At 34.5% G+C, this 12,511-nt stretch overlaps 1 protein-coding gene across 6 annotated transcripts in view; it reads left to right on the top strand.

Moving 5' to 3' along the window:
- The window catches only part of MAP4K5 (mitogen-activated protein kinase kinase kinase kinase 5), a 107,893-nt gene that overhangs the window by 20,019 nt on the left and 75,363 nt on the right, over positions 1-12,511 (top strand). For 5 of the 6 annotated variants that reach the window (XM_078053659.1, XM_078053656.1, XM_078053657.1 and 2 more), the window contains exon 3: positions 3,757-3,814. The exons of the other annotated variant lie outside the window; for it this stretch is intronic. In XM_078053659.1, coding sequence (XP_077909785.1) covers positions 3,757-3,814 — 58 coding nt within the window. The remainder of the gene's footprint in view (positions 1-3,756; positions 3,815-12,511) is intronic. 6 annotated transcript variants of the gene reach the window in all.

The following is a 12,511-nucleotide window of genomic DNA, read 5'->3' as shown; positions in this document are numbered from 1 at the left end:
GATCTTTTTTAAAAAATTGAAAATGAGTGAACATAAATAAAAGAAGACCATTTAAGCAGTATATTATTAGTTTCATAGCACTTCCTAGATGTGGAGGATTTTAATATTCTTATTTTTTAAGTAAAGAGGATAATTACCTTACTCCAATCATAATTGTCTATTCAACAAATTTATAGAGCATCTACCTGCGGCATAGTTCTTTATAGAATCCTGCCCAGAGCTAAGAAGAAAACACACTTCATTCAGCCTTGGGATGTCAGGCAAGACTTCCTAGAGGAGGTGATATCTGAATTGCATTCTGAAGGAGAAATCTGAATTAACTAGGCTAATGTGGAGGGGAGAAGGGCAGGGGAAGGAGAATGTACCAGAATGAGGACAATGTTTTCAAACTAGAGACCAAGTCATTTGCTTCTGGTTAATCTGATTAAAATCAGAATTAATTGTTTCATATTGTCGGAGAAGCATATTAGATCTTTTCATGCTCTTGGCACTTGTTTGATAATCTGTATTTGGGAAGTGTGGGCTCATATTTTCTTTTGGTTTCTAGTGACTGGCAGGGTGTATTGCCCTAATGCCTGTTTTGCTTGGAAAACTGGAATAATGAATACCCTGAAGATATTTTGTTGCTGGAGATGTTTAAGCATCTGTCACTGTCACATGAGTTAAACATTGCACTCTTTATCTGAATTTTACAGCCTTGAATGGTTCAACTGTCACTGTTTGTGAGTGTACATACATGTTACTTTCTTGGGCCATCTATGTCTCTTATACTTAAATCTTGCTTCCCATATGTAAACTTCCACTATATATCATAGATTTTTTTTTTCTGTTTTCTATAGGATTCCAGGGAAAAATTTAAAAATTATCACTTAGAGAAATGCAGAAAGAGGGAAAACCCAGGAAGTGTATTGACATGAAGGGATGAAAGTGGATTGTGTTTGCTAGATTATAATGCAGGAGCCTTAAAAAAAGAATTAGTTGAGTCTTGTCAGTTGATATTTTTCTGAATCCTGTAAGTTGGATTTTAAACATTTTGGAAGGCTACTGACTGTTATTTGGTATCTTTTTCCAGATTATTTAAAATAATTAATAACATTTTTCCTTGGATCAAATTCATCTCTCAAATTAAGACCTTAAATATGAAAGAATTCACAATTTCTTACATTGAAAATCATCATAGGAAATAATTTAATGTAAAATATGATTAGCACATTACCCTGTTTTCAATAAAAGTCACCCCTGAAGTCTATTAAATATTATGAAATTAATACTTTTCTCTGGTAACTGTTGCATTTAAAAAAGGAAAACAGAATTCTCATCTATTGAAAGGAGCAGTGAAACCTTGACATCAGAATACAGTTACTGGGTTCTAACTCCCATCTGTTGCCCCCGGCCAGCAGAATAGCCTTGGGCATGTCCCCTAACTTGACCAGCTAAGTCTTCGTGTTTAAATAAATAGAATTAAGTAATGAATATGAGAGTTCCTCCAAACTGTAAAGCAATTACAAATATAATTTGCATCATTATCATGGAATTTGTCTTCCAATACACATTTTATAACCCACTGAACAAGAGGTCAATTATTACTGCTTATTTTATAACTTTTGGCCATGTTTTCTGTACCAGAATCTCATTGGCATGTGAAATGTTGAGCAGTGGACAGCCTAAATCTATGTGGACATAATTTTCTATAGCCCACGGGAGGACTGAAATGCTGAAAGATCTTAGGAACTGGGGCAGGACCTAAGGCCAACAGATAATTCTTTTGTCCAAGGGCAAGAAAGAGGACAGGGTAGTTGTGGTGTGAGGCTTTTGGCTGACCTGTTCCATGTCTCTAAATGTGTTTGTGTTTGGGTGAGGGATAATTATATTGGGGAGGAGAGTTAAAATGTCTGTTCTCTTCCCCAGGCCCCTCCTTACGCTAATTTACCATGATAGGTCAGGAAAATGTGAACTTCTTATCACAACTTCTGTAGAAGTGTGAGACTTCTGTAGAAAATCCTTTTTCTCTTCTTCCTGTTTGTGATTTTCCTTCTGTATCCCTCTCCCCCATTCTATTCTTTTTCTCACCTTCTTTATGTCATTTCTAAAAGAATTGCTTTGAAGGCTGTCTTCCCTACATTCTTGGTCATTATTCTATTTTCCCTTTTTCCCTCTTGTAACATTGCCTATTTAATCCAGCAAATTGGTATAATTTTACTTTGCTGTTTTATCATACGCTCCTTATTTTTTATGCCAATTATGAAAGTTTACATTTGAATCTAATAGAGTAAATGAAAGACATCGTAAAGTATTAAATTGCATTTCTACATATGGTATGCCACTGGATGTAGTGAAAATGAGCATTCATATTAGCAATGACAACATAATAGTACAATGCTTTTAGACTGTTTTGGTAGTATGTGTTGATGGCCTTAAATGCTCATATTCATACCCTTAGACCTAGTTAATTTCAAACCTTAGAATCCATTTGAAAGAAATAATCTTAAATAATGAAAAGACTATGTGTAGCATTCTTAATGTCTAACAATAAGGGAGAATGATTTTGTGGACTATTATGTAGCCATTTAAAATTATGTATAACATGGAGAAAGTTCATAATTTTAAAAACAGAATTAAAATTTGGACCTACAAGAGAACTTAGCGAATATAGATTTCACATTCAAAGTTGGTGAGAATATAAATTCACACAGTTTTGTTAAAGGGCACTATGGCAATATTTTCATTTAAAATCCACACACCTTTTGACCTAACAAATAGACTTGTAGGTTGACTTACTGATAAACTCTGGTATGTGCCAAAATATTTGCAGTTATAATCATTGCAGCACTAATTACAATAAGTCTGTCCAGGGGCACCTGGGTGGTGCAGTCGGTTAAGTGTCCGATTCTTGGTTTCTGCTCAGGTCGTGTACTCATGGGTCATGGGATCCAGCCCCATCTTTGGCTCCCTGCTCAGCCGGGAGTCTGCTTGAGGAGTCTCTCCCTCTGCCCCTCCCCCTACTTGGGTGTGTGCGGCGCTCGTGCACTCTCTCTCAAATAAATAAATCTTTTTAAAAAATCAGTCTGTCCATGATTTTTTGGTAAGTAGTGAATAGTTTCTTTTCTAGGAATTTATCTGAAGGAAATAAGGCTGTGGATAGATATGAAGCTAAGATATATTTATCCCTGTATTTATAACTGCAGAATAATATTAAAACCCTCCATGTTCAACAATACCAGATTAGTGAAATACAGTCTATCTCCCATCAATAGAAAATTATGCAGCATTATAAATAACATTGTAGAAGACTATGTATGATGGCATTATCTTCTACCGCACATACACATGTAAGCACTTACACATCTACACATGGAAAAAAAGAAACGCATGCTCTATTTAACTTTTTTCCTCTGGGTAGTAAGATACAGATGACTTGTTTTTCTAAATTTTCCCTTAATGATCTATTATTATATTTATAAAATATATAAAAACCATGAGTATTTTTTTTAATCAATAAGAATATTAACTCTAGTATAAGAAAAGACTTAGCGGAAGTATAACAAAAATTGTAAATAATAGCTAGTTTTGAGTGGTGGGACGAAAGGTAACTGTGTGTGTGTGTCTTTTCTATATTTTTCTTTAATGAGAAAATATATTCATTTTATTGGAAATAAAGTTCTATTAAAAGCATGGTTGATAAGCAGCTAATTAACTTAGTGCCAAATAATTTTTATATAATTAACAAACTTAAAAACATTTTTATTTTCATTTTAGGCTAGAAATATTCATACAGGAGAGTTGGCTGCAGTAAAAATTATCAAATTGGAGCCTGGTATGTATTAAAACTCTCAAGATAATTTTTGAATACTTTTCTTGTGTAGTTCATAAATATAGGACTTAACAAGCATTTTCCATATTTTTTCCTTATTTCCCTTCTTCCAGAAAGAAATCTTTGTTGTCAGGGCAGTAAGATATCCAATATGGTTATAATTAAATTCCATTGGAGGTTGTTAGTTAAAGATGAGTTTGGTGTGATAGTTTTGTTGCTAAATAAAATTTGAAATGTGCACATTCAAAAATTGGAAGGCACATTGACGGTGTTAAAGTAATTCTGTTTTAAGGTTGTAGTGAAATATTTGAACTTCTTTTATGAGAATTTAATTAGGAAAGTATTCATTGATGGGGCGAGATATTTGGTAATATTTGGGATAATGGTATTTTATATGTCAGATGTAACCTGGCTGTTACGTTTAATAATTCTGGTCTTAGCCTAGTGCCTTTTTTTTTCTAAACACTTCTTTGTAACAGAAAGCTGTTTGTTTTAAAACAGACAGGGGTGCGTGGCTGGCTCAGTAGAGCATGCAAGTCTTGATCTTGGGGTGTGAGTTTGAGCCCCATGTTGGGTGTAGAGATTACTTAAAAAAAAAAAAAAATACTGAGAAATTTGCTTTGAAAACAAAACAACTGTGTAAAACCTGAAACGATTTTGTTAATTTCGATAACTTAAAGAGTTTTCTAATGAGAGCAGTAGTAGCTTTTTCTCTCCAGTTTTTTATTGTGGTAAAATACATATAACAAGAAAATTTACCAACGAAACCATTTTTTTTAAGATTTTATTTATTTATTTGACAGTGAGAGACACAGCAAGAGAGGGAACACAAGCAGGGAGAGTGGGAGAGGGAGAAGTAGGCTTCCCGCCGAGCAGGGAGCCCGATGCCGGGCTCGATCCCAGGACCCTGGGATCATGACCTGAGCTGAAGGCAGATGCTTAATGACTGAGCCACGCAGGTGCCCCTGAAACCATTTTTAAGTGTATAGTTCAGTGGAATAAAATACCTTGATAATGTTGTGCTACCATCACCACCATCCGTCTTCAGGACTCTTCATCTTGTAAAACTTAAACTCTATACCCATTATATAGTAACTTCCCATTCTGGTCTTCCTCCTAGCCCCTGGCAACCACCATTTTACTTTTTGTCTCTGTGATTTTCACTACTCTGGGTACTTGATTTAAGTGGAATCATATAGTATTTGTCTTTTTGTGACTGGCTGGCTTATTTCACTTAGCATAATGTCTTCAAGTCTCATCCAGTTGTCACATACGTCTGAATTTCCTTCTTTTCAAGACCAAATAACATTCCATTGAATGAATAGATCACATTTTACTTATCCATTCATATGTTGATGGACACTTGGGTTGCTTCCACATTTTAGCTATTGTGAATAATACTGCTATATGAGGATGAGCATACAAATATTTCTTCCAGACCTGCTTTTATTCTTTTTATATACCCAGAAGTGGAATTGCTAGATCATATGGTAATTCTATTTTTAATTTTTTAGGGACCACCATACTGTTTTCTGCAGTGGCTGTACAATTTTGCATTCCTACCAGTAGTGTTCAAGTGTTCCAATTTCTTCACATCCTCATCAACACGTGTTATTTTTCTGTTTTGTTTTGTTATCGCAGCCATCCTAATGGATGTGAGGGGGTATCTCATTGTAGCTTTTGTTTGCATTTCTGTAGCGATTAGTGATGTTGAGCATCTTTTCATGTGCTTATTTGTATATCATTTTTGGAGAATTGTCTGTTTAAGTCCTTTGCTCATTTTTTAATTGGGTTGTTTGTTTCTTTATTGTTGAGTTTTTGGAGCTCTTTGTTATAATCTGGATATTAATCCCATATCAGATATATGATTTGCAAATATTTTCTCCCATTCCATGGGCTTTTTACTGTGTTGATATTGTCTTTTGGTGCATAAAATTTTAAAATTTTCATGAAGTCCAGCTGGCCTGTTTTTTCTTTTGTATGGTACAAAAGAAAAAACAGGCCAGCTGGACTTCATGAAAATTTCTGCCTGTGCCTTTGGTACCATACTCAAGAAATCATTGCCAAATCTAGTGTCAATGAGCTTTGCTTTATTGTAAGAGTTTTATAGTTTTACGTCTTACAAAGTGTGTGATCATCTTGAGTTAATTTTTGTATATGGTGTTGGGTTCGGGTCCGACTTTGTTTTTTTGCTTGTGGATATCCATTTTCCCAGCACCATTTGTTGAAAAGATGGTCCTTTCCCCATTGAATAATCTTAGAAGCCTTGTCAGAAATCTTTTTGGTTGAAGGTCAAAAAATCTTTGACCATATATGCAAGGGCTTACTTCTGGATTCTCTATTCTATTCTGCTGGTCCTTATGTCTGTCTGTATGCCAGTATCACACTACTTTGAGTACCATAGCTTTGTAGTAAGTTTTGAAATCAGGAAGTGTGAATCATCCAATTTTAATCTTCTTTTTCAAGAGTGTTTTGGCTATCCAAGGTCCCTTGAGATTTCATATAAATTTTAGGATAAATTTTTCTATTTCTGCAAAATAATGTTGTTGAAAAAGGAGTGGTAATTTTTGACCAGGTAGGTGAATATTTGCTGATTGTTCATTTGCTGCTTCATAAACTTAGACATGTAGAATAATTGTGTGACTGTAATTATGCCAAACAATTTCTTAATTTGAGCATTAAAAATGTTTTTGCATTTCAGATACAATATTTTCATCATTATGTATATGATTCATTAAAGAGAGATTACTGAGGGTAGCTTATGCTACAACACTTTAAAAATAAGCTTTCATATAAGACATGGTATCATTTTTTTCCCTGGGTATTAGAAATTGTTATAATATTCTTAGAGTTCTCCCCTTCTACACTGTTGGTGGGAATGCAAGCTGGTGCAGCCACTCTGGAAAACAGTATGGAGGGTCTTCAAAAAGTTGAAAATAGAGCTACCATACGACCCAGCAATTCCACTACTGGGTATTTACCCCAAAGATACAAATGTAGGGATCCGAAGGGGTACGTGCACCCGATGTTTATAGCAGCAATGTCCACAATAGCCAAACTGTGGAAAGAGCCAAGATGTCCATCGACAGATGAATGGATAAAGAAGATGTGGTATTTATATACAATGGAATATTATGCAGCCATCAAAAGGAATGAGATCTTGGCCATTTGCAACGACGTGGATGGAAATGGAGGGTATTATGCTGAGCGAAATAAGTCAATCAGAGAAAGACATGTATCATATGACCTCACTGATATGAGGAATTCTTAATCTCAGGATTACAAACTGAGGGTTGCTGGAGTGGTGGGGGGTGGGAGGGATGGGGTGGCTGGGTGATAGACACTGGGGAGGGTATGTGCTATGGTGAGCACTGTGAATTGTGTAAGACTGTTGAATCACAGACCTGTACCTCTGAAACAAATCATACATTATGTATGAAAAAAAGAAGATAGTAGGAAGGGAAAAATGAAGGGGGGAAATTCAGAGGGGGAGACAAACCATGAGAGACTATGGACTCTGAGAAACAAACTGAGGGTTCTAGAGGGGAGAGGGGTGGGGGGATAGGTTAGCCTGGTGATGGGTATTAAAGAGGACACGTACTGAATGGAGCACTGAGTGTTATACGCAAACAATGAATCATGGAACACTACATCAAAAACTAATGATGTAATGTATGGTGATTAACATAACATAACAAAAAAAAAACAAAAAAAGAAAGAAATGAAGGGGATTAAGAGTACACTTATTGTGATGAGCACTGAGAAATGTATAGAATTGCTGAATCATGTACACCTGAAACTAATATTATACTGTTTGCCAGTTATGCTTGAATAAAAAAAAATATGGATCACAAAAAAAATACTCTTAAGAGTTCTCTTATTAAGTGCTATTTAGTAAGTATAGAGTGATCTCCAATGATGTCACTAACACAAATAGAAGAGAATATAACACAACTATGCAAGTATTTGCCTCTTCTGGAGGAGTCGTGAGCAGATACTCAAGTTATGTTCAAGGGATGGTTATAGTCCAAATAATGAATGGGCTGCGTTCTCAGAGGGAAGAAAGATATTTATCCCTTCTCTGCCCTCAGTGAGTGCACTGGGCTTGCTTTAGCATATTCACTTATTTGAGTTGAATGTATCTTTAAAAATCTTACTATACTGACTTCTCATTAAGTCATAAAAGAGAAACACATACCATCATATGATGTTATTATTTAATACATAAAGATTAATTGTTGGGACCATTAAGATTGAAAGGTTGGAATTTTTTTGTGCTATGTTGACCTTATGTCAGAGTTCCTTAATATGTAAGATTGACTAATGTTTAAATTCTCTCCCCTAAAAGAATAATATAGAAGTTCAATAAATGCTTGATAATGTGATTTTAGTATTTGATCATTTTTATAATGTTATTTGCCTATACTTATATGTTGCCCAATTCTACCAAATTGTCTTTTATTATCGATTTTTAGATGCCATTTGCACTTTGAGAATAGTGACTCTTCATATGTTTTTCAGGTTTTCCCCAGTTTGTCTTCTCTCTTCGTACTCTGCTTGTCATCCTTTTCTTTTCTGTGTGAAAGTGGTTTCTTTCTTCTTAGATAAATTTTCGGTTTTCCTTTCACTATTCTCCTTTTCCTCAGTAGGCCTTTTCTACTAGACAATTCTAAAAGTATTTAACTGTAATTTTTTCTAGTTTTTTCCCTTCTTTTCTTCCAGTATTTATATATTCGCTCCATCAGGAACAATTTTGTTCTAAGGGGCGAAGGAGAGCTCTAGGTTTATTCTTTTTCAAGTGGCTGGATAGTTTCCCAGAGCTGTTTACACAGACTCTTCTCTTTTATTCTCAGGGTCAAAATGCCTTGACTGTTGTAAACTAAATTTCCATGTATCCATGGGTTTTGTTTTCTGTTCCAGTGATTGTTTTTCCCTCGTATTCCTTCTTCAGTACTATCCTGTTTTTGATGATTCTAACTTTTCAATGCATTTTATAATCTTCACTGCTTTTATTTTTCAGGAGAACTTTAAAATCATTTTTGTCGAAGAGAAAAAAGCTTGTGAGGTTAATTTAGAAGATATAGCATTTTGAGAGTAGAAATTCAGGTCTTCAGCCAAGTATTATAACTTGCCAAATAATTCATATTTATGATATTTCTTGCTGTTACGAATGTCATTTCCCCCCCCCCTTACACTTTCTAGTTGGTTACTGTTGATATTTATGTAAGTCATTGATTTATTGGACTTATTTTCTCTCTGGCAGGTGGCTTTTCATCGATAGCATTTCATTAGATAGCTTTTCATGCCCTTTTGCCTTTAGTTTAACTTCATCAAACACTGATCTTGCCAACTCTCCTTTTTGATTATATTTGTGTGGCATATTAACAAATGGATACAGCTGCTATACTTGGGCCTGTCATTTTACTTTAATCCTTTCTGGGTCATTGGTTTTTAGGTGTATGTGAGTTTCATTTTATAACCCAATCTGAATCTTTCTCCTTTTAATAGATGAGTCTGTTACTGTATTGTTTAGTGAAATGTTTGATCCTTTGTTGTGGTTTTATTTTCTAATGTTTTTTGAAGCTGTTAAAAATTTAAAAAATTATGGCTCTTTTACTGTTGATAATTTGCAAGGTACACAGTCTAGTTTTAACGGAGGATAGGATGGCTTACAAGACTTTGATTAACATGTTTAAATGGATGTTTTTGATTTATTAACTTAAGCACTGAAAGTCATTGACTTCTAGGCTTAAAGATGTTGAATTTTACCCCCTGCCTCTTCATCTCCCAGTTTTCAGACATTGGTTAGTTTATTTGGAGGTTTTTTTTTTTTTTAAAGATTTTATTTATTTATTTGAGAGAGAGAGAATGAGAGACAGAGAGCATGAGAGGGAGGAGGGTTAGAGGGAGAAGCAGACTCCCTGCTGAGCAGGGAGCCCGATGCGGCACTCGATCCCGGGACTCCAGGATCATGACCTGAGCCGAAGGCAGTCGCTTAACCAACTGAGCCACCCAGGCGCCCCTGGAGGTTTTTGCCTGAGAATTTTTTTATTATACTGGGGCATTGAGTGTGTGTTAGTCTGCATATCTTTTAAGAATTATAATATACCAATTATTTGAACTTAGTTTTATATTTAAGTGGATTCGGTGCTCAGTATTGGTCTTTTCATGCCATGTCCCTGCCATTCTGACTGGCTTATTTCGTATCAGCTATTAATAGAATGAATCAAATAATCATATACATTTTCCTCTATGTATTAGCAGTAGTATAGTTTGAATCCACAAATTGATTGTTCACCCCAAACCTGCTCTTCCCTCAGTCTTCCCCATTTTGACAAGCAGTTAGCCAAGCCAAAAATCTAGGTGTTGTCCTTGGGATTTCTCTCTTTTATTTGTACTCCAGAGTCAATCTGTTAGCAGGTTTCTTCAACTCTACCTCTAAAATATATCCTGCATCTGTCTACTTCTCTTTATTGCCTTCTCTACCCTTCTAGTCTCACTGTCCTGTCCCACACCTCCCATCTACTACCATCTGGTTGCCACCAAGCCACCAGACTGATCTTTTTAAAACACAAATCAGATCATAGTGCTCTCCTGCTTCAAACCTCTCTGAAGCTTTCGAATCCACTTAGAATAATATTCGCACTTTTAACGTTGCTTATAAAACCCTACATGATTTGCTCTGTCTCCTTCTCTGAACTCATCATGTAACTTTTTCCCTTCTCTAGTCTGCTTTCATTTTCTTTTTATTTAAACAGTCCAAGATTAAACTAGCCCTTCATTCTACCTGAAGTACTATTTTTCATGATCTTTTGAACAGAAGGTTTCTGGTCATTTACATCTCAACTTAAAAGTCATGTCCTCAGAGAGAGCCATTTCTGACTACCTAATTTGAAGTGGCTGCTCAAGCTCTTGTTATTTTAGTTCTCTGAAATAAAATGTATATGTTTATGTATGTATATGTGTTTGTGTAATAAATATAAATAAATATATAGTGGTCTCTCTTGGCTGCTATATTTCAGCATCTGAAACAGTGTAATACGGTACAGTAGGCACTCAGTAAATAGTTTTTGTACAAATGAATATTATAAATGTCTTTCTTTTGCCTTTGAATAAGAATGACCAGTTGACTAAATATAGAACTATTTGTATCACACATTATTCCACCCTCAAAAATGTGTAGACATCTTCTCTGTGTGTAGTATTGGGGGAAACTGTAAGGCTGTCTTGGCGTTTTTTCCTCTGCAGGTCTTGCTGCTTCTGCCTGATTATTTGTGGCACTAATACTGCTTATCTTCTATGAGCTGTGATGTTCAGAAGATAAGACCTTAATATTTATTATATTTTCAGATTTCAGTTCATGGTTAATAGTAATTGTAATTTTAGTAAATTTAGCAAATAACAACTATAAGTTTTTCTTATACTTTAAATATATATACTTTGCATTTTAGTAAGTAGTTTCATTTATTTTCATCATCTGTGCTTTAGAATTTGAGGAATTGATCTTCTGGTTGTGACAGTAATTTTATTCATTTGGATGGTTTCATTACATCTTATTCGAGGATTTTTTTCTTTTGTATTTTGCCTCTTTTTATTTATTTTTTTTAGAAGATTTTATTTGAGAGAGAGAGAAAGAGAGAGAGAACATCAGAGGGGGGAAGGTCAGAGGGAGAAGCAGGCTCCCCATTGAGCAAGGAGCCCGATGTGGGACTCGATCCTGGAATTCCAGGATCATGACCTGAGCTGAAGGCAGTCGCTTAACCAACTGAGCCACCCAGGCGCCCCATGTATTTTGCCTCTTTTTAAAAAAATGTTTTTCCATTGACCATAGATATTTATTTATTTATTTATTCATTCATTCATTCATTTATTTTAGCATTTTCACCAAAGTAGATGGTGTTTTTCACATTTTTGGAATGTGAAAATTAGGTAAAAAATATGATGGTATGCTAATGAATTTTCCCAACATTCAGTTCAGATGCTTCAAATAATTCTGGAGACAGCTGTATTTCAGAAATGAATTTTTAACTGTACTCAGCAGCTTTTAAAAAAATTTGTGCTAAAGCCAGGATAATACAAAAGTGCTTCCTTGTATCGATTTAACAGATGAGCTGGTTTAGAATTATATTTAGACATGAAAAGATAATTACTTGCCAATATGACTTAGAAAAAGCCTTATGTCTGGTAAAACATAAACAAGACGTTTTTTGTTTTTGTTTTTTTTTTTTTTTGAGTAAATGTTATCCCAGCTGTAAACTTAATAATACTTTTCACCCCAGGTAAAAATAGATTATTGAAGTTTATACTAATTGTACAGTCCTGAATTTTATTACAGATTTACCTCACAATTTAATCTTAAAGATTATTATATTTATAATATATATTTATGTAATAATATATTTAAAATTTCACTGAAACAGATTGCTTTTGCAACTCTAATACTCATAAAAATTCTAAGTGAAACTTAGAGTTAAAAATAAATTAGCGTAGAGAATTGGTTTTTTTAATTAGCCACAAAAATAAAAAGAAAATGTCAGCATTCCTTCCTGTGTCTCTGTATTTTTGTTACACTTCGTATACACAGGCAAATGATTATTTTTAAGAATGATTAAATCATCTCTATATCTTATTTTCATAGTAGATACTTATTAAATATGCGTACCTGCATCTTACGAATGGTGACATTCGAATAAAGTTTGG

This window comes from Halichoerus grypus, chromosome 8 (assembly GCF_964656455.1).
Source record: "Halichoerus grypus chromosome 8, mHalGry1.hap1.1, whole genome shotgun sequence".
In the NCBI taxonomy this organism is placed as follows: domain Eukaryota; kingdom Metazoa; phylum Chordata; class Mammalia; order Carnivora; family Phocidae; genus Halichoerus; species Halichoerus grypus.
The sequence above is the reverse complement of the archived record's forward strand: the minus strand, read 5'-3'. Positions and strand labels throughout refer to the sequence as shown.